The sequence below is a fragment of the Malus domestica genome, chromosome 03 (assembly GCF_042453785.1).
Source record: "Malus domestica chromosome 03, GDT2T_hap1".
Lineage (NCBI taxonomy): Eukaryota > Viridiplantae > Streptophyta > Magnoliopsida > Rosales > Rosaceae > Malus > Malus domestica.
The window spans coordinates 36405695-36427341 of record NC_091663.1 but is presented as its reverse complement, the minus strand read 5'-3'; the positions used below and the strand labels follow the sequence as shown (position 1 = coordinate 36427341).

The 21647-nt window shown below is 37.5% G+C and overlaps 3 protein-coding genes and 1 long non-coding RNA gene across 12 annotated transcripts in view; 2 read left to right on the top strand and 2 right to left on the bottom strand.

Annotated features, from left to right (window-relative positions):
* Positions 1-15: 15 nt before the first annotated feature.
* Positions 16-4163, bottom strand: LOC114824076 (peptide chain release factor APG3, chloroplastic-like). 2 transcript variants are annotated; one of them, XR_003772333.2, is made up of 15 exons: positions 3926-4138; positions 3690-3746; positions 2992-3072; positions 2815-2872; positions 2605-2708; positions 2418-2469; positions 2205-2254; positions 1811-1876; positions 1571-1735; positions 1397-1469; positions 1153-1285; positions 890-947; positions 667-714; positions 451-564; positions 16-347 (listed from the first exon to the last, which is right to left on the bottom strand). XR_003772333.2 is itself a non-coding variant. In XM_029100391.2 (15 exons), the coding sequence occupies exons 1-15, from the start codon at positions 4073-4075 to the stop codon at positions 276-278; spliced, it is 1251 nt and encodes a 416-aa protein (XP_028956224.2). In that variant the 5' UTR covers positions 4076-4163; the 3' UTR covers positions 16-275. The 2 variants fall into 2 exon arrangements, 1 of the variants encoding a protein (XP_028956224.2); XM_029100391.2 differs by having other exon boundaries at positions 451-534; positions 3926-4163.
* A 4264-nt stretch (positions 4164-8427) lies between these two features.
* Positions 8428-12842, top strand: LOC103451553 (zinc finger CCCH domain-containing protein 32-like). 3 transcript variants are annotated; one of them, XM_017337165.3, is made up of 7 exons: positions 8428-8866; positions 8948-9160; positions 9616-9678; positions 9840-9959; positions 10145-10435; positions 10512-10829; positions 12196-12842. In XM_017337165.3, the coding sequence occupies exons 2-7, from the start codon at positions 9023-9025 to the stop codon at positions 12595-12597; spliced, it is 1332 nt and encodes a 443-aa protein (XP_017192654.1). In that variant the 5' UTR covers positions 8428-8866; positions 8948-9022; the 3' UTR covers positions 12598-12842. The 3 variants fall into 3 exon arrangements, with proteins under 3 accessions (XP_017192654.1, XP_008389189.1, XP_028956222.1); XM_008390967.3 differs by having other exon boundaries at positions 8429-8866; positions 9018-9160; XM_029100389.2 differs by lacking the exons at positions 9616-9678; positions 9840-9959 and having other exon boundaries at positions 8431-8866; positions 9018-9160.
* Positions 12843-14024: 1182 nt separating this feature from the next.
* The window catches only part of LOC103451551 (putative disease resistance protein RGA1), a 71748-nt gene continuing 64125 nt past the window's right edge, over positions 14025-21647 (top strand). For 3 of the 6 annotated variants that reach the window (XM_070819446.1, XM_070819445.1, XM_070819444.1), the window contains exons 1-4: positions 14025-17472; positions 17601-17677; positions 17930-18052; positions 18136-18218. In XM_070819446.1, coding sequence (XP_070675547.1) covers positions 14094-17471 — 3378 coding nt within the window. In that variant the 5' untranslated portion in view covers positions 14025-14093 and the 3' untranslated portion in view covers position 17472; positions 17601-17677; positions 17930-18052; positions 18136-18218. Of the gene's footprint in view, positions 17473-17600; positions 17678-17929; positions 18053-18135; positions 18562-21647 lie in introns of those variants that run through there. The other 3 variants (XM_017337001.3, XM_017337000.3, XM_029100387.2) reach the window with 2 other exon arrangements.
* Positions 14047-21262, bottom strand: LOC103451552 (uncharacterized). Its single transcript, XR_001791971.3, has 2 exons — positions 21000-21262; positions 14047-20877 (listed from the first exon to the last, which is right to left on the bottom strand). It is a non-coding gene; the product is annotated as an uncharacterized lncRNA (long non-coding RNA).

The window sequence follows — 21647 nt, the reverse complement described above, 5'->3', positions numbered from 1 at the left end:
GTTAAATGTGAAAAGTGAAAATATGGAGGTGTTTATGGCATCTTTTGCTGCACGAGTCTCTCAACTTTACATGTATACAAAAATTACATAACTCGGCTATTTAACCTGTCGACAACAAATTTAACAAAAAACTCATGTGCCTGTGATTGCGTCTCTACATAAAACATACGAAAATATTGCCCCGTTTTGAATAATTTGTTCCAGCAAAGGTTTCCTTACCACCTGATCCGGCTCTGTAAATCCTCGAACAAGAATGCCACAAAACAAGCTAGAAATTAGCCAGCCGGAGCTCCTACAGATTCAGCGAGTTCTTCCAGGAGTTCTTGCTGTTCTAAGGAAGCACAAGCCTGCAAGAAGAGTAGGAATATCAATTGCAAGGCATTCGTATCGGCGAATCCTTTTGACAAATATTTATTAAGAGGAAGGGAGGACATGTCTCTGGAAAAATACCTGAATTGCGTTATCTATATCGCCACCAAGAAAAGAGGTGAGCTCATAGTTTGTCTTTAACCGATGGTCGGTCACTCTATTGTCCTAATTCAATAAACAAGAGAAGTGAACTTCCTGAAACATAACCAATCGAATGAAAGAAATCTCAGAGACAAAAATGTTGAACACAAGTCTCACGTTGGTTACTGGTTAGCATAAATCACTCATTGCCAGTACCTTAAAGTTGTATGTCCGAATCTTTTCTGCACGAGAACCAGTACCAACCTGCATTTTAAGAATACAAATGTCACATGGTTTAGTCCTGGCCCTAAAACCATAATCTAGCGTTCCCATTGCATAGCCTAATATCAAAGAACTGCATATATGTGATGGCAAAAGTTTAGAACAGAGATGTTGCAATCTCACGAGCCTCGTAACTATTCTCTAAGCTAAAAGATACCTGCGATTTCCGCTGATTCCTAATCAACTCCTGCTGCTCTCTCAATTTTATCTTATACCTGTAACAATGCCGTTGATCATCATGGACCAAGGAAAAAGTGTGCAAACAAGAGGTATTATGTGTGAATAGCGTTGATTACATGCATATGTCAAGCTATGTCGAAAATATTATGCAAAATTCAAAATGTTTAGTAAAAGGAACAGTTAATGTGACTAACAAAATAAGAATATCAGGACATTTAAAACAGAGAAATCAGTACTCACAATTTTGCCCGCAGCAACTGAAAAGCACGATGCTTGTTCTGAAGTTGAGACCTTTCTTCACTACAAAAGATGCGGATGCCCGTTGGTTTATGGACAAGATCAACAGCTGTCTCCACCTTGTTGACATTTTGCCCTGCACGATAATCATGCATGAGACTTAACTCACATAGGAAATCCTGTTCTAAAGAGTGAGACATGCAAAATAGTGTTAATTAAGAAAATAATACTCTTTGCACATAAATACCTCCGGCTCCCCCAGACCTTGCTGTTGTCAGTTCAATATCTTTTGGGTCGATAACCACCTCAACTTCATCCGCCTATAGTAAGGCACAGAACAAGCACAATAAGTCAATGAATCAGAAAATGTTTGATCATGGAGTACATAAAAGATTACAGTGACAAGTAAAATATAAGCTACCTCTGGCATGATCGCAACAGTCGCAGTGGAAGTATGCACGCGACCCTGTGTTTCTGTATGAGGAACACGTTGAACCCGATGAACACCTGATTCATATTTTAATTTGCTGTATACACGTTTTCCTTTGACTTCCATCACATAGGCCTTGTATCCTCCTCTTTCAGCCTAAAATAATGCAAGAGCTCTGTCACTATGTCAACGGAAACAGGATATACCGCTAAAAATATCAGTGAAGCATACCTCTGAGCTTGAGACTGTGCTGAACCTCCAATTATTCCTCTCACTGTACTTCTCATACATACGGACCTTGGTACGAAAAAATAGAAAAGCAAAAGAAATGCAGAAGCATTAAGATATGCTTGGAAGCAACTTCAGAAGAAGGATTTCATAACACAAGAATAGTTGGTTTTGCCAATGAGGCCTATCATTGAAAAATAAAACATAAAGGAGAAGAAAGAGTATACAGGCACATCAATAACAAAGACTTTTGAAGTTTACGCAATGCACTATGTAACCTACCCCATGAATATAGTATGAGTTTTTCTTTATTTTACCAACTTTTCTGTTTATGCAAATAAAAAATAATGGTCATGTATCCTACAGATTTTAAATGACAAAAGAAACATATACCTACAAGATCACCTGCCCAGATTCCAGCTTCATCACCACCAGTACCAGCCCTTACTGCAGAAAAAGAGAATTCAAATGTATAAGGTACAGCTTCAGTCAAATCTGGTGTGGACATATGATGTTCCTAGACTCGAGAGCATTTTACGTGGTTAAACATCATATGTGGTTCTCAAGCAATCAATAGAATAGTTTATTTCAAGGGAAACTATGAGATTACCTTCAAGCATTATATTTCTTGCATCAAGAGGGTCACTAGGAAGGAGTAGCATCTGTTAATATAAAATGAAACATTATCCCAATTGATATTCCTACTATGGAAAGGAAAACATTAGAAAATGGAAACAACAATATTCGGTTAAAGTAGTTAAGAATGCCAAACTGATCCATTGTGCATGTAATAATACCTTGAGCTTCGCTTCAAGTTCTTTGATTTGATTGGATAAAGATTCAAGTTCAAAAGATATCATCTCTGCCATATCCTCATCATTGCCAGCTTCTTTTGCTAAAGCTGAATCACCGATTATGAAGAGGGGTAAAATATCAAAATGAATGTTAGTAAATACCTCTAATTTTTCCGAAAGGAATGTTTTACACAGGCATATAGTTACATAAACCTTTAGTCTCTTCTAACTGCTTCTCGGAGTCTTTGAAATCCCTATAGATTGTCACGACCTGTCCATTGAAATCAAAGGCAAAATATTGTCAGTTAAATCTGAAAAGAAATTCAAGCAGAAGTGCAGAACACACAACTAAAACCTGGCACGATAAGTAGCAAAGATAAACCGCAGCACCTCATCAAGCTCTGCCACAGACTGCGCAAGCTTCTGGTATTCACTGGGATTTGACACAACGTCTGGATCAGCCAGCTTGACCTACAAAGTTCCCCTTCTTCATGAGCATACACAAATCTAGAGAAAACAACAGCAATAACTAACCATGCAACAGCACAGTACACGAATCTATACTCTTGATAATTAGAGAACTAGATAGGCATGAAAAACAATTTAACCCAATTTACGCTGATCTTTCAAAATCCTTCGTAATCGCATGGACCAGAAATACCAAAATCGTAACTAGATATTAGATTCAAAGCATTCGAGAGAAAGTCCGGAGTTTTTGCCTATTGAATAAAAAAATTGTAGGATTACGTTGGTGCATTTCTATCTGTTTTCTTGTACAATTAAAAGATAAATTCGAATTCGGTTAAGAGTATATGCAAGTCCAAAGTTGTATCTGAAAATAATCTCTGCAATGGGGTCTTCAATTGTAATCACCACCATCAAAATCCCAATCGCCAAAATTCTTTATTCCCAATTTTCGCAAATCATTCAAATTCTCCGTCATACAAAACCCTAAACCCTAAAACCCTAGACTACTAAACTACACAGTAACAGAGTACTAATCCTCAAAATCTCACATCACATACACGCACAGGGTGGGAAAATTAAAATCATCAACCCAAAACATTCAATCAGAGTACGAATCGTACCGATAAATCTTTCCAGGTCTTCTCTGCAGAATCCAGCTTTGTAATCAAATAGGGCTCCTGCAATTCCACAAAAATAACACCAGAAAATGAGAATGCCATCCCATAACAACTGTTTGTTTCAGGGGAAAACTTTTTCCTTCAAAAATAACAAAACCCCAATTTCGAAAGCTGTAAACTTCCAATTTCAATGCTCCGAATTCGGAATTGTTATAATTTTTTGGGGTGGATGTACAAACCGCCATGCAAACGAGTCTGGGAGCTCTGGGAGGAGGTTTACTGATGACCACGGAGCGCGAAGACGAGTGGTCCGGGAAACCGCGTCTTATTGGAAATGCGAGTAATCGAGAAGGAGTGGAGCTCGTAGCGAGGCCACTCATTGCAGCCATGGAAGTTGCAGGTCGGAAGGAAAAACGCGCCTAAATAGATATGTGGCGTTTGGAAGAGATAAGGTCCCGCCTACGCGTCCTGTTTGGGAACTTAGATATCGTATCCCACAACCGGAATAACACAAGGTTTTTTTTTTAGAAAATCTAATAAAAATGATTTGAAATTTTTGAGCTTTAAGAGTAAAGTGAATAGTATCAAGATTGACTTTTTAGTGTAAAAATTTGGTTTTTCGTTAAAGTGAACAGTACCAAAAGCTTTTCGTTAAAGTTCTTTTTTTTTTGTCAACATGAATAACAAAAGGTTACAAATGCAATGCAAGTAACTTTTGTATAAAGCAATTATGTTCATAATATTTTTGGCATTAGACTATCTTTACTTCTTGGATTAAAACTTAAAATTTGAGCAAAGTATGTGCGAAATAAAAGAAAAGAGATAAGATTGCATTTCTTGTTCTTGTTCTTTCAAGTTGTTTGTCAAGTCTTAAATTAGAGACTTGTTAAGATTATCCGTTGTACTCATTATTAATATAGTGAGAGATTGTTGTTGTTATCTCGTGGACTTAAGCACAAATAGCCGAACCATGTTAATTCTTGGTAATATTCATGTTAATTACTTTGTTTTTCGATTTCTGAGTTTATTCTGTTTTTTCTCGTCTTTCAACATGATATCCACAATAACACCCCATGCAAAAATGTTAGTTGACACAGGCAAATGTGATCCCATTCACCACCTACCTAGCTAGAAGGAATAAAAATACGATTAGACTGAGAAATGAATTTCCTTTTATCTTCCTCTTTGTTTCCATCCACAACCTACACTTGAATACTATTTTTTTTTTCGTGAACAAAAGTTTATGGCAAGATGGCAAGATTGGTTATTTTCATCACCAGCATGAGGACATACTCACAACCTCGAGCTGGAAGAACATACACATATAACCTAATTGTCAGTTGTCACCAGTATGGATTTGCTTAGAAATTTACAGATCATGCATTAACGAGAACTGCTGGCAAATGAACTCCAACCTTAATGGGGTGACACACAAAGTGAGGATCTTACCAACTAAGCCAACTCTTTGAATACATTTTAATTGACAAACATATAGGAAACTTATATAGTTTCCTTGTAAGTACTAGTTAGCAACAAAAGTGGGTGATGGTTGCTATCACTATAAAGGCATGAACAAATATGGTAAGGTACACAAAAGCGCTAATTATATTTATCTATCAAATGATGGGACCATGCCTTTTTTAATTAAATCATTGGTTCAACTTCATTAATATCAAAAAACAAATTATAACATGAATGCAAAAATAATACAGTGAAATAAAATTGGTGCCGACATTTGTACCACAGCTTATAAGCACAATTAAAAGATTTTCTATTTTAATGCGACCAAATTATCTTCATTTTTATTAACATTTAGTTTGATCATTGTAACACGCAAGGTTTTAACTTAATTAAAAAAAATAAAAAAACAATTGAACCGCCTTGTCCACTACCTACCACCACGCAGCCCTTATTCAAATTTTCCCCACGGTTTCAGAGCCGATTCTGAGGGTGTGTAAAAAGTGTCACCGCACAGGGTCCCGATTTGAGTCCTTGTGAAACTATTTTGCTATTTTTAAGTTTTGCAAATTTATTAACTTAAAAGGTTGATAAGTTTTACACAAAAAAAATCATGCAACATATTTCAAACTGAAGACCTTTCAAGACAGGAAACACTTTTGTTCACTCAAAGTGGTGCTCTAATTTGTAGTATTTAAATTTTATAGATACAAATTGAAAAAAAAAAATAGCAAAGAAAATACAATATTAAAAAGGAACAGGAGACTGCACCGACGGATAAAATTGGGGTGCAGAAGCCGGTATTGTTGTTCCAGCAGGCTGTGGATGATGGAATTTACAGGTTATGCCAAATTTGCATTGCCCCGTTTTCAAATAGTAGGAGCATTCATTCTCGCCCTGTTATAAAAAAATTTAAAATTAATTTTTAACAACTGTGAGCCATTTGCTCCACAAATTTCACAAAAGTCTACACACACCCATATGTGGATGAGAGGGAAACAGAGAGACAGAGTCAGAAAGGAAATCAAACCGGTCGTAATGGGTATCCATAAATATTTAGGGGAGCTCGGTTTAAGGATCCAGCTCCATGTTTTGGATGGTGGAACTTGCAGGACGCACCAAATTTACAGGTCCCAGTCTTTAAATAATACTGCACATTAGACAAACATATGCCACAATCACATATCAAGTTCAAAGCTCAAACAAGTAAATGGACAACATAACAAAGTTGCCGAAAAGTTTCCATATCTACATTGTCATTATCAGGCAGGAAATTCACATTTTACAACAGCTCAGAAAACTATTGTATACCTGACATACAGGTTGCACGACCCCCACTCCCCCACGTTCTCTTTGTCTCCCTCTCTCCTTCTCATTTTCTAAAAAATGTGTCCATACACACAAAATGTGTAGGCAAATGCTAATTTAGATTAATTTAGTGTAAATTATCTTATTGTTCGTTAGCGTCCCCGATAAATTAGCCATGATTGATCGACGATCGAGTCGTTAACCATCTTGGCATTTTAAGCTACATTTCTAACACCAATTTGGGTTTTTTGTTTAGCGCCAATTTAATTTTAAGAAAATTAATGAAAATAGTTTAAAAACTTTGAGTTTTAACGATAATAACAAAATAAAAGGTAAAATGAATAGTATCATAATTAACTTTTTAGTATAAAAATGTGATTTTTCGTTAAAATAAACAGTATCGGATAAAACTAATGAATATAAACATTTAGAATATAAACTGCCCGACCACACGCCGTACAGTGCACAGTGGTTAGACCTGTAAACGGGTCGGGTTTATTGGGTTTGAGTCGGGTTCAACCCGACCCGTTAAGTTAACGGGTCACCCGAACCCAACCCGTTAAGCTAACGGGTCATCCGAACCCGACCCGTTAAGCTAACGGGTCACCCGTTTCACCCATTAACACCCGTTAACAATTATTATTATTATTATTTTGCATAAAGTTTATTTTTTGTTATTAAGACTTTACTAAAATTACTAAAATATCCTCAACTAACGGATGCTAACGGGTGTTAACGGGTCCTAACGGGTCTAACGGGTTGACCCAAAGTGACCCGTTATTTAACGGGTTGTTAACGGGTTCACCCGTTAGCGACCCGACCCGTTAAGCATCCACCCAAATACAAATATTAACGGGTTAGGTCGGATCGGATTAACGGGTTGGGTCCAAAATGCCAGGCTAACCGTGGTGTCCTTTGTGGACGGCTCCGAACATAAAGAACAAGCCAATCAGAAGCCTACCCCAATCTCCAGGGTTGCTTCGTAATTTCCAAAGTCCATCGTCGGTTGTTCCCAAACTAAACTTTCTCTTTCCAGGTGCCCTTTACTTTGTCCGGTACGGAAAGAGACGTTATCCAAGTGGCTAATGAAATAGAAAATTTTGGATTAGTCCTTCTGAGCGCGTGATATGTCCGCTCATTTAACAGTAACAAATGTATAGTCACTTTGTTGGCTATATGCATGTCATCTCTATTATTGGTCGTTTTAATATTTTGATACAACAATATGAAGATCATATTCAATTAAGTTACAGAATATGCCAGTTATAAAGTAAATGTAAAATTTGTTATCAATGAGATTATGAGAGTTTAAACAAAGGATGAAAGTTTAGCCAAGTTTCATCTGACTGCATGATGTGTCCGCTCATTTAATAGCAATAAATGTATCGTCACTTGATCAACTATCTGCATGTCATCTCTATTATTGGTTGATAAAACAAAATAAGGATGAGATTCAACTAAGTTATACATACGTCAATCATAATCAAACATAAAACTTGTTGTCAATGAGAGTATAAAGAAACATGAGACATCTTTCTTCAAAGCAGACATAATTACCATTGATGTTATCAATATTTGAGTTACACAAGTATCGAGCGACTACAACCCAGAGACTTAACTTTAAATTTGATGAAATGACTTACATGCACTGCAAAAATGTTATTTTAGCATTCTGAACTAATAATAAAATATTAGTTAATAACATTCATCTATGTCTTCGAGGTTTCGTGTTCTAATCCACCTATCGGAAAGAGATTTTCGGATTCCTTCCTCTTAATCCTTCAAATCAGATGATCTATATCGTTAAAATTTGATCAAACAGCTGAATTTATTATAACTTTTAAGATGGACTCATGTTTGTAGCTGTTAGATCAAATTTCAACAACACGAATTCCCTTGATAGATTAGGAGAAAGGAATCCGATCAATTTCCTCACCAATCCATATTTGGAGTCCTTCCCCAAACAAACCCAAGATTTTTCCATAAATGAATCAAAAGGAGGAGAGAGAAAATGAGGAGAGAGAAAGAAAGAGTGTTTCAAACTTTCAGTGAGTGTGAAGCCAAAAGGCCGATACCAGACAGTACGAATACGTTCGCTTTAAGAGAGAGAGCAATTAAGCTTCTCCATCACTGTGAAGCAACCGTCTCCGTTCCTCTCTCTCTCTCTCCACTTTCTCTCACACTCTCTTCCGCTCGATCGAGCTTCTCCGATCCTTCAAAGGCCTCTCTAGAAGGGTGGTGGGAATCCTGTACAGCTCTCCCTTTCCCCCTTACTCTGCTCCTCATAGTTGCTGAAGGTGTACAGGAAACCCAACACGCCGCCGTTTTTGTGATGGAGTTGTACGGACGAAGCCCCGCCGGAAACGGGTCGAACCAGGAATGGAGCCCCGCAGCCGGAGAGACCGGCCTCGAAGGTACTCCTTTACTTGCTCGGCGTTTTAATTTCGCTTCGTTTGAGCTCGATTTGGGCTAATTTCGTAATCTGGGGTTTCTAGGGTTTTGTGTTTGGTTTGGTAATGTGGGGTTGTGATTGGGGTTTTGTTCTGGTTTGGGGGTGAATTGTAGAGCAAATGTGGCAATTGGGGCTGACGGGCGGCGAATCGTACCCGGAGAGACCCGGCGTGCCCAACTGTGTCTACTACATGCGAACCGGGTTCTGTGGATACGGTGGTCGGTGCCGGTACAACCATCCTCGCGATCGTGCTGCGGTAAGTCCTTGTTCGTTGTAAACTTGCATTGCAATCAGTTAATGAGCTTTTTCGATACTGCTTAATTGCGGGTTTTGATATGTAAACTAGTACTCAAGCTTTCGGTGATAGGTGACTGCAACAGGATATGTAGGTTGTTTTGAATTTTCGTAAGTTTGAGTGTTTTGTTGAAGGTAGTTTTTTGTCCCTTTACCTGAAACTAGATGATTGTTTGTTTGCTGAGAAAGCTGGGGAAAAGAAATGGGAACCTTTTTTGGAATTTATTCGACAAAGTTAAACTAGTCTATATTTGATGAAAATATTAGGCCTAATATTTGTGTTTTGGGCTCGGTGCAGTGGGAAATGTTGTCTTAGTTACAACTGCTTGGATTTTATTGGTAACTGAAATTGTCTTTGCTTGTGAATTTTAATTTTGTTATCTTTTGTTTATGATTTCGGTTTGATGCTGCACGTAGGTCGTGGCAGCTGTAAGAGCTACAGGGGATTACCCAGATAGAGTGGGGGAACCCGTATGTCAGGTATGCAATAGTTTTCTAATCTGTTGTAAAATGTGAATTTCTTGCCTGATAATGACAATGTAGATCTGGAAACTTTTCGGCAACTTTGTTATGTTGTCCATTTATTTGTTTGAGCTTTGAACTTCATATGTGATTGTGGCATATGTTTGTCTAATGTGCAGTATTATTTAAAGACTGGGACCTGTAAATTTGGTGCGTCCTGCAAGTTCCACCATCCAAAACATGGAGCTGGATCCTTAAACCGAGCTCCCCTAAATATTTATGGATACCCATTACGACCGGTTTGATTTCCTTTCTGACTCTGTCTCTCTGTTTTCCTCTCATCCACATATGGGTGTGTGTAGACTTTTGTGAAATTTGTGGAGCAAGTGGCTCACAAAAAAACAAAAAAAAAAGGTCGTACCAGTGCACAAGGCTCCCGCTTTACACAGTTGTTAAAAATTAATTTTAATTTTTTTTATAACAGGGCGAGAATGAATGCTCCTACTATTTGAAAACGGGGCAATGCAAATTTGGCATAACCTGTAAATTCCATCATCCACAGCCTGCTGGAACAACAATACCGGCTTCTGCACCCCAATTTTATCCATCGGTGCAGTCTCCTGTTCCTTTGGCAGAACAGTATGGGGGGGCATCCACCAGTTTGAGGGTGGCTAGGCCTCCACTGTTAACTGGATCATATGTGCAAGGGACTTACGGTCCTGTCTTGATTCCTTCTCCTGGAGTTGTTCCGATTCAGGGTTGGAGTCCGTATTCGGTATGATAAAGACATATTCAGGTTGATATATGATTGAAGTTCATTACTAATAGTAATATGTTATTACTTGGTGCAGGCACCTCTTAGCCCTGTACCATCTCCTGGAGCTCAACCCACAGTTGGAGCAACTTCTTTATATGGAGTAACACAGCTACCTTCTCCAACACACGGACTTGCAAGCCCTTATACCTCCATACCCTCTTCTGTTGGTCCTTCTAGCAGCAACCCGATTGAACAAGTTTTCCCAGAGAGGCCTGGCGAACTTGAATGCCAGTACTATCTGAAAACTGGGGACTGTAAATATGGACCATCTTGTAGGTATCATCATCCTCGGGATCGAACTGTACCGAGAATAACTTGTCTCCTTAGTCCGATGGGTCTCCCACTCCGTCCGGTATGCAAAGTTGTTTTATATTATTTTTGATGAATTTTTAATTTTTTTTTTTAAAATTCCGCTGTTAGAAGTTATCGAGTTCATCACTTGGTTATCCAATTTGGTAGACCCAAGAGTTGTTTTTCTTTTACTCGATTAAACAGTAATCTTTTTCCAAAAAGGGGATTGGGGGATGCTACTATCGTATCTAAAGGCATACCTGGTTGACCTCCTTTGTACAACCAAATGAAATAAAAATTTGGTGGCAAAGAAAAGGCAGTCATACTATGTTTATAGGTTGAGAAAACATGTTTTTCATTTTGATTGTTCTGCAGTATAGGTAGGTATGTTCGTTTACCTTGGTCTCGTTAGCAGTCTTCTTTTATTAAGGTTATATTTTGTACAAGAATCTTTGCCATTGAGGTCTGAGGAAGTTAATGCTCAGTGTTGTACAAACCTGATTGGTGATTGATGTAATTTAAAGAGACATTTTGATATTTAATGAGCATCAACCAACAGGGGCTCAGTAGGGTGGCTGAGGCACATGGGTTTGTGCCGTGTGGTCTCAGGTTTGAAACCCAAAGGTACCTATCCATATTTGCTACTGTTTCATGCCTCCAAATATTGTAGGGTTGTACGGTGGGCCCCAGTTTAGCAGATGTGTCAATGAGCATAAGTAGTTGTATGGTTAATGTAGGAATAATGTTTATGTGTAATGTGCTCAATATAGGAATCAGATGACACGGCAACACATTATAAGTTGTAACTCGAAAAACAAATGTGCCTCTGGTTGCTGAAAAACCTTATGAAATAGTTATCTATCCAAAAGGTCCTTTAGAATAAAGGAGCAAGATGACAGAAGGTTCCTTGACTGGAAAACCTTTGCTGCAGTCCTGAAACAAAATAATCTATGCTGTGTATGCCCTTGCAATGATATATACGTATCTTCGCTTGAGTTTTGTGCTTCAGCACTTGCATTATTCTCAGTGCTCACTTTATGTTTTATATTTTTGCTTTCTCTATATTAAAGTTACTTTTTATCAGTTTGTTCATCGTTGATAGAATTGCTGTTGCCCTCATTCTTTGAGATGTCTTTCCCCTCTAATGTAGGGTTGCTTTTCTTTATCTGGTCTTGCTGGTTCACAGGCTTCTTCTTCACATTTTTTGTTTTATTATTTAAATTTGGTTGGCCGCTTTGTAACAAAAGTATTATCGTGAAGCAACAGACGTTTTTAGATTTTTAATGTTATATCTCGTGCCTTTTTGTGCCCCTGTGTCGATTATTATGAGCATTATACCATATTTGTGGTGAATTGCGTATATTTCATTAATTTGTTAAACAATGTCATATTCTATGGAGAAAATTAACGTGCTTTTGTTTGGACAGGGAGTGCAACCGTGTACATTCTACCTGCAAAATGGTCAGTGCAAGTTTGGATCTACATGCAAATTTGACCATCCAGTGCAGACCATGAGGTACGACCTCTCAGCTTCATCTCTCGTTGATATGCCTGTTGTTCAATATCCGGTTGGGTCTCTGCTGGCCACCCTGGCTCCATCATCCTCATCATCGGATCTCCGGCCCGAATTCCTTTCAGCTTCCAAAAGGGATACTTACTCAACCAGGGTGCCTTCTTCCGGGAACACCTCAAGTAGTTCAGGTGGATTGATTTTTTCACAGAGCGGTTCTGTTTCACTATCTGATGTGCAACTGTCCAGTCAGACTTCATCCCCTTTGAGCAATAGCAGAAGCACGAGACCAGGTGGCGCGTTTCGTCGATCGATTTAAAGTAATACCCAAAGGCGCACGTTCATTATCTCCAGCAGCGCTGTTTATATAGATGTCGACAGTAAATGTGTAACGGGTGAATTGTGCAAAGGGCGTCATATTTCGGTCTATGGTTTGGTCTATGAACCAAATCTGTTTATCCCACACAGTAGTAGGAAACGCACACACACACTGTTGATGCTTGTGTCAATTCGATATCACAGCAATCCAATACAAATTCCAAATAAAGCTGCAGTATTGAAATTTCTCGTATCTTCTTTTCATCTCTTAAAAGTGATTACAAATGAATCGTTAAAGGTAATTTTATTTAGGAAGTTTTAACGAAATACTTTCGGTACTGTTGTCTTTTAACGAAAAATCACATTTTTATCTTTCTTTGGTACTATTTACATTTTTATTTGTCCTTTTTCGTTAAATTTAAAGGTTTTTTTATGAACTTTTTGTTAGTTTTCATTTTTATCTAATGCTCGTCTGACCATCGGTGCTATTTTTCGATCTAGTAGAACAAATGTTTGTGAAAATGTCGGTGGCGAAATAGTAGAATTGTTTATTATTTGTTTTTGTTTTTCCGTCAACTCTCATTTCGAAACTGGACAGCCGTGAAATGAAGCGTTGGAATTTGGAGATCTAATTTTCTCAACCGCTCAAACATGACCAACAACTAGTAAAATTAAGGATGTGTGCAGTGAAATATAAAGTAAATAAGTCACAATATTTATGAGGTTTGGTAAGTATGTCTATGTCATTGGATCAGCAGCATTAGTCTTTCTCATTTATCATACTGAAATTACAAAGTAATTGAAACAATACATTGTGTCTATTCCTCACTATCATATTTGTGAGTTGATAGGCTTTTATATAGAAAAATTATATCTTCTTTGTTAAGGCCAAGAAGTGTGAAAGCAGGCAGCACACTTTCAACATTTGTTGACCGACAAAAATTCAACATTTATTGGTTGACAAAAACTTCAACATTTGTTGGCTGATATGAAATGATGTAGGATGCATATTTCTTCATGCGGTCATCTACTTTTATAATAATATAGAATTATTAATTATTAATTACGATGAATAATTAAGTACTGATGCCAAGCAAATTAAATACAGCACGGAGTTTGGCTGCTGAAAAATCAGCAGCAGCTCCTCTTGCTGCTAGCAAATTATGAATAAACAAGTGTTCAAGTAATTAATTTTTTAATCACAAATTAAATATGTATCCACCCGTAATTTGTTAGTTGCAGAAGCTACTGCTAATATGTCCTTTAAATAAAACAAAATGTGGAGGACCCGGCATTAGAAAAATAAGTACGGAAGATGCCAAGCAAATTAAAGACAACACAACGTGGAGGACCCCGGCATTGGAAAAATAAGTACGGAAGATGCCAAGCAAATTAAATACAACACAACGTGGAGGACCCGGCAGCAATATATTCACCGGTCTTTGTTTATACTTTAATTCACTTCACTTGTGTTTTTGCTTGTCCTGAATACAAGAAATGGCGGAAGGAGTTCTCTTCAACGTTGCAGCACGGATCATCGGAAGGCTAGGCTCCCTTGCTTTCCAAGAGATCGGATTGATTTGGGGTGTCCAAGATGAGCTCCACAAGCTCCTGGAGATAGTTGCCGGATTCCAAGCTGTTCTTCTTGATGCTGAGAAAAAGCAAACTATCAATGAAGTCAAAGTGTGGCTCGAAAGCGTAGAAGATGCAGTTTATGAAGCCGATGACCTGCTGGATGAGTTTAATACTGAAGCGCAGCAGAGACAAATGATGTGTGGCAATACTAAGATGTCAAAGAAGGTACGCCTCTTCTTCTCTAGCTCAAATCAACTTGCTTTTCGGCTAAAGATGGGTCATAAGATAAAAGATCTTAACAAGAGGCTTCGTGAGGTTGCATCCCGTAGAGCCTTTCCCTTAGAAGTAAATTGTGAAGATACACGATTTATAATTAGAGAGAGGATCACTCACTCATTTGTCCCTAAGGAAAATATTATAGGGAGAGATGAAGATAGAAAGGCAATTATTCAACTTTTGTTGGATCCCATCTCAACTGAGAATGTGTCCACCATTTCCATAGTTGGATTTGGAGGATTGGGGAAAACTGGTCTTGCCCAACTCATATTCAACGATGAGGTGATTCAAAATCATTTTGAGTTGAAAATATGGTCATGTGTCTCTAATGTATTTGAGTTGGATATACTTGTTAAGAAAATACTAAAAGTTGACAAGATTGATATGGATGAGCTGCAAAATGATCTTAGAAGAAAAGTAGATGGAAAGAAATACCTAATTGTGTTGGATGATGTGTGGAATGAGAATAGGGAGAAATGGCTTACCTTGAAGTACTTGTTAATGGGGGGTGGAAAAGGTAGTAGAATACTAATAACCACTCGTAGTGAAACAGTTGCGAAGATATCAGACACAGCTAAACCGTACACCTTAAGGGGTTTGAATCAAGAGGACAGTTGGTCTTTATTTAAGGAAATGGCTTTTAAAGATGGAAAAGAGCCAGAGAATTCAACAATTAAGGCAATTGGGAAGGAGGTTGCAAGAAAATGTCAGGGAGTTCCACTCGCTATAAGGACAATAGGTGGGATGTTGCACACCAAATATCACGAAACAGAATGGTTGAATTTCAAAGAAAAGAAACTTTCAAGAATAAATCAGGAAGAAAATAAAATTTTACCAACACTTAAACTAAGTTATGATGTGCTCCCATCACATTTGAAGCATTGTTTTGCTTACTGTAGCTTGTTCCCACCTGATTATGAGATCTCTGTACCGATGTTGATTAGACTTTGGGTGGCGCAAGGGTTCATTAAGTCATCAGGTGAAAACGAGAGTTTGGAGGATGTTGCGTATGAGTATTATATGGAATTGTTGTGCAGATCGTTTTTTCAAGAAGAAGAAAAAGATGAGTTTGGTGTAATAACAAGTTGTAAAATGCACGATCTCATGAATGAACTTGCAATCTTAGTGTCGGGGGTCAGAAGCGCCATAGTTGATCGGAACCAAAAGAAATTTCATGAAAAGCTTCGTCATGTATCTTTCAATTTTCATGTTGATCTGTCGAAATGGGAAGTGCCAACTTCCTTGCTAAATGCAAAAAAGATACGAACCTTTCTTCTTCCTTGCCAAAAGTTTAGAGGTTTTTCAGTAGATAATTCATTTTCTGCTACAATTATCTCAAATTTTAAGTCACTGCGTATGTTGAGTCTCAAGCGCATAGGAAATGAAAAATTACCAAATTGTCTTAAAAAAGTGAAACATTTGAGATATCTTGATCTTAGTGATAATGATGGCATCAAGAGACTTCCAGATTGGATAGTTGGACTTTCGAATTTGGAAACACTAGATCTCAGTCGGTGTGATAGGCTTGTGGAATTGCCTAGAGACATAAAAAAAATGATCAACTTAAGGCATCTCCTCTTGCAAGGCTGTAATGGATTGACTCGAATGCCACGTGGATTGGGGGAGCTGAATGGTCTTCGTACATTGAATAGATTTGTTTTGAGCGAAAACAATTCTTTGTTGAGGGACAGTGCTGCGGGTCTTGGTGAACTGGGAAGGCTTAAGGAATTAAGGGGATGGTTAGAAATTAAATACTTGAGGCACGAGAAAGATGTGATGTCAGAATCAAATGTTGGTACGCCTCTCAAGGAGAAACAGCATCTCCATTCGTTGCATTTATGGTGGAAATATGGAGAAGATGTAAACGCAATTGATGAGAAGGTTATTATAATGTCAATGGAAGTATTGCAACCCCATTCAAATCTAAAGAAGTTGTCCGTGTGGTATTATGGTGGTGTGAGGTTTCCGATTTGGTTTTCTTCTCTCATAAATCTTGTTGATCTCAGATTGTGGGGGTGTCATAGATGCCAACATCTTCCACCCTTGGATCATTTCCCATCCCTTAAGTATCTTGACCTTATTGGGTTTGAGAAGTTGGAGTACATATCAGACGATACCAGCAGCGGCAATAGTATGAGTGATGAGATGATGACGTCCCTGGAGGGCCTCTGGGTAGAAAGTTGCCCTGTTCTGAAGGGATGGTGGAGGGCGCACACTCATAACAATGCTTCTTCTTCTTCATCAACGGAAAATCTGTCTTTGCCTTCTTTTCCCGGTCTTTCTACATTGTGGATCAGTAATTGTCCTAATCTAACTTGCATGCCTCTGTATCCAAATGTGGAGAGAATAGATCTCAATGGGTGCAGCTCGAAGGTTGTTGATTCCTTGTTTGTTAGAGGAGCATCTGATATTACACATGATGTTGGTGTTGATGTCTCTGCCTCTTCTTCTTCCCCTCATTTCTTCAAATTAACACATCTGTCACTCAGTAATATTGAGGATTTGGAATGTGTAACGTCACTAGGAATGGGCAACGTCCCATCACTCCAATCGCTTGACATTAAAGATTGCCCAAATTTGGCATTACTACCATATCATGGGATGGGCAACCTCGCATCCTTTCGGGAGCTTACAGTTACAAATTGCTCCAATTTGACATCAATGTTAGAAGGGATCGCCAATCTTACATCACTTCAGAAGCTTGCAATTGGAGATCGCTCTAATCTGACATTACTGCCAGAAGTGGTCGTCAACCTCCCATCACTCCAATCGCTTACGATTGTATCTTTCCCAAATTTGGTATCACTACCGGAAGAAATAAGCAATCTCACGTTACTGCAGAACCTTGAAATTCAAAGTTGCCCTAATTTGGCATCACTGCCAGAAGGGATTCGTCGACTCCCCAACTTAAATACATTGGGAATTTGGAGATGCCCCGTGTTAAGCGAAAGATGCGAGAAGGAAACAGGGGAGGACTGGCCTAAGATTGCTCACATCCCATCCATTTCTATTCATAATTTGTAAGGTATGTTTTCTAACTTGTTTCAATTTGCACTTGCCTTGTTCAGTATAAAATATAAAATATTCAAATGTCATTCTCGTTTCTTAATTTTATTCTTCATTTTCATCACCAACATTTTATTTTTCTTTCAGATGACATACCATATACTCAATGATTTTGTCCTCACTTTTACTTTCTAGTTGAGCAACACCGAATCCAATGCAAAGCAGTATGCATTCTTTACCCACTAACTTCAATTATTATTATTTTTTTTAAAAGGGACCAACTAGTAACTTCGACACGGCAGTTTACTCTTTTGGAGGGTGCATTTTAGCCTCTTTCTGGTCACAATCGTGTGATTCACTAATGCTAAAAATTAAACCCAAGACTTGCCATGTGAAATATGAATTTGGAATTTGTCCCCAAACACTGATTACTTCAATTTTTTTAATTTCTCTTTAATTTCCCTTGTCTTTTTCAGGTGCTGAAACCAAAGACGGTTCAAGCGTTTAGATGGACACACATCTTTATCAGAAGAGACAGAAATGATGCGCTGCATATATCGACAATAAGCTCCAAAGTCCTTGCTGTTGGACATTCACAGGTTTTGCACCTCTTCATCTACTTCACATCTCCTTTCCTTGCTGCTATACTTTTGGTGTTTACTCAATTTATTCATGTTATTAGGGAACAATCATGTCTTTAGCTGCTCTCACCCAGCCGGACATAGCAGAACTGGTTGAATCTGCCTGGTCTTTTATGTTGATCAGGTATTCCTCATCTTCTTCAAAGTATACCGCATGATTGGCTTCTCTAATAGAATTGATGATCTGTTCATCTTTTCAGATGATTCTTTTTACTCAATGTTATGAGATTTTAGTAGTAGTAATTTTGATATCTTCTGTTACATTATGTGTGGTGAATGGGGCATCAACTTTTTGGATTCAATATGTGATGGCCATGTTGATTGCTCGGAATGGTTGTATATGAATTTGCTTTTGATTGACGGGTTTGGGTACTATGTCCCCCCGTTGTATGTTTTTGATCAAGTAATATAATACGGGCGTGAGGGCCTAGCCCCCCAGCTTCGACTGGGTTCCAGCCCTCTTTAAATATTAATTTTTTTTATTATATGTTGGTGTATTAAAAAAGACACATTTTGAGTGTTCGCCTCGAGCACCAAAATACTCAGGTCTGGCCTTGTAGTTTGGTTTTCTTTGGGTTGCTTTTGTTTCCAGTTGTAGAATTAAAATGTGGTGATACCAGTAATGTAAATTAACTATAACCAAATACCATGTGGGAACACAAAAGTAGCAAAAAGGAAAAGGAACCAACCAACGACTATAATTTGGGGATAGAGATCCACTCGTTATCTTTGTGTTCGATGTTTGTCAATTAAGAGATTCGGACAATTCAATTTTAATTTAGTCCTTACATTTCAGTGATTCACCTCATAAAAACCTAAAACTTGGACGACTCATATCTCACTCTCTTTTGAATGGTCCAAATCTCTCGGTTTGCAGCCACATTGTAACAAAGGTATTATCGTAAAGCAACAGACGTTTTTAGATGTTTAATGTTTGATCTCGTGCCTTTTTGTGCCCCTATGTCGATTTTTTTTTGGTTCAAAGCCCCTATGTCGATTAGCGCGTGCGGAAGGCCCTTTTATAATTACGGCATTCGACGCGCGATTTATACAATTTAAATGTATTTATCTACATGGATTTGAAAAGTGAATTAAACATTAAAAGAATGAATGTAACGTTATCATACATTTGATGGAAGAAAAATATTTTTGTACACAACATTTCTTGTGAAGACTCCCATAAATTAACAAACACATAAAACACACAGGAAAACAACATAACACACTAATTATGAACAAAACCAACGAAATTAGGACTTCAATTTAAACACGATTAAAAATCCACTTGCTATTTAGCTCACCAACCCCATTGAATGAAAACAAATTCAATCAGAAAACAAAATATATTAATGCCACACATGTACAAAATGTTTGTGGGGACGGGCAATACCTTATCATGGCCATGTATAACTTAATCAAAGCAACGTGAGAATTCCAGCAAAATTAAAAGAAAAGCATGTAAAGAAAAAAGAAATCAAAATTTTTTAGTACTTCATCTCAAAAGCCAGAAATTCATCTACTGCCACAATGGCAGCACCAATTTCCATTGATATAATTAAACAGTATACATAAACAAAGAAATCATCTTAACATCTTGCAGATCAACTTTCATAAAATACATCAATTGATCAATCCAACAAATAAAAAATAAAGTTGAAACCTTTTCCAAGCAGATGCTACACATACAAAAAGATATTAATGTTAAAGACCTTAATATCCAGCTTTGGATAATTGGTAAGTATCTGCTAACCTTCCCTTATATGCTACAAATTTTGACCTTAGCTTAGGAGCAATGGAATTTGATTAGAATTATTCAGAGTACAAAATACGCGTAAACACATACGAAATTCTTTGAGCCGCACGATATTGCTCAATATATGATGGAGTATTAATCAGTCAGATAACCAAAATCAAGGCAACAACAATAAAAACAAAAGCAAAAATTCCATGCTTAAAGTAGAAAAAGTTCACTTCTGTTGTAACGAATCGACATTAGAATCAAGCAACCAAGTTATGAAATACGAATTTAAAATGTAACTATGTAATGTGTCTCTAATGAATCTGTGAAATCAAATAGTTCAACCCTAAAAAGCTACTAATATCAGTAAAAAAAACCAAAAAAAACAAAAAATGTTTCCAACGTATGAAGAAAAGTATGATCCTTCAGTGCAGCAGCAGAGTTGGAAGTCAGAGTCCTATGATTGGTGGCATATTATCTTTGAATTTTGATTCTTTCATTTGATCAGATTCAAGATTTCGAAACCAAATTGGACCCCTCATTCCCCTTTAATTACAGAATATGCCCCTAAAAACTCAATAAATTAGAAACAAACTAAAACCTGGGATTGGTGAAGTCCGTACCTTGGAAAGTGCTTAACGAATGCTGCCATATTGCTTCTCTGAAGAGGTGACTTTCTTTGAAGATTACTCAATATCAATAGCGTCTCCATCTGTGGGATGCAATAGCAACTGCTAACCCAAGCCGATGTACATTTTCTTTGGCTCTTACAAAACAGTTGCTACATCTACATGTATCCTTCTGTAAACACCATCAAATTAAGATGTAACACAATTAAAAAAAACATGAAATCATTAAATATAGCTTCGATATCTTAGAGAAGCCTAAACCAAAAGGTGAAAAAAAAACTTTCGATAAAAAAAAAAAGATCCTATATACTAATTATATGCAGATATAGTCCTCAAACCCTAACGTGGCCATCGCCCACAACAAATCGTTGCTGTTGATGGTCTTTCGCTTCTCCTTCTGGCACTTATCGCTGGCCCTAGACACCCCAAAAAATCCCAATTCAAAATCAATACAAAAAAGTCCGATTGAAAGGAAAAGTAAATAACAGTAGAGAGAGAAAGAGAGATAGAGAGAGAGAGAGAGAGAGGTGAAAATTACTCGCTGGTGACGAAGCTAATGAATTCGGAGACGCAATCCTGGACGGTGTTCGACTGATCGGTGCCTACTGAGAAAATGGAACGGTGTGGAAGATTGTAGAAGAAGCAGGGCATTATTTTATTAAAAAGTAAATTTACATAATTATCCTTCGATTATTTTATGCATTCTTTTTTGATGTTTTGAATTTTTTTGGCTGAGAGGCATTTTCGTCCTATTATTTTTGTCCAAGCCCGTGACCCCAAACTGGGCCACCGCCTTAATGTATAAAAGATAGATGGCTAATTTGACGAAAAAAAAAATGAGGTTTAACAAAATATTTTCGGTATAATTTATTTTTTTTGAAAAATCATATTTAAATTTTTTTTTTGTATTATTCATTATACTTTTAAAAATGACTTTTTATGAAGGTTTTTTTAACTTTTAGTTATTTTTTCTAAAAAAATAAAAAAGATATATGGCTAATTGCGTTTATTTCATTAATTTGTTGACAACGTCATATTCTACTTAAGGCGGTGATGAGAAGGATATTATATTGTCAATGGAAGTATTGCAACCCCGTTCAAATCTAAAGAAGTTGTTCGTGTATTATTATGGTGGTGTGAGGTTTGCGAGTTGGTTTTCTTCTCTCATAAATCTTGTTGATCTCAG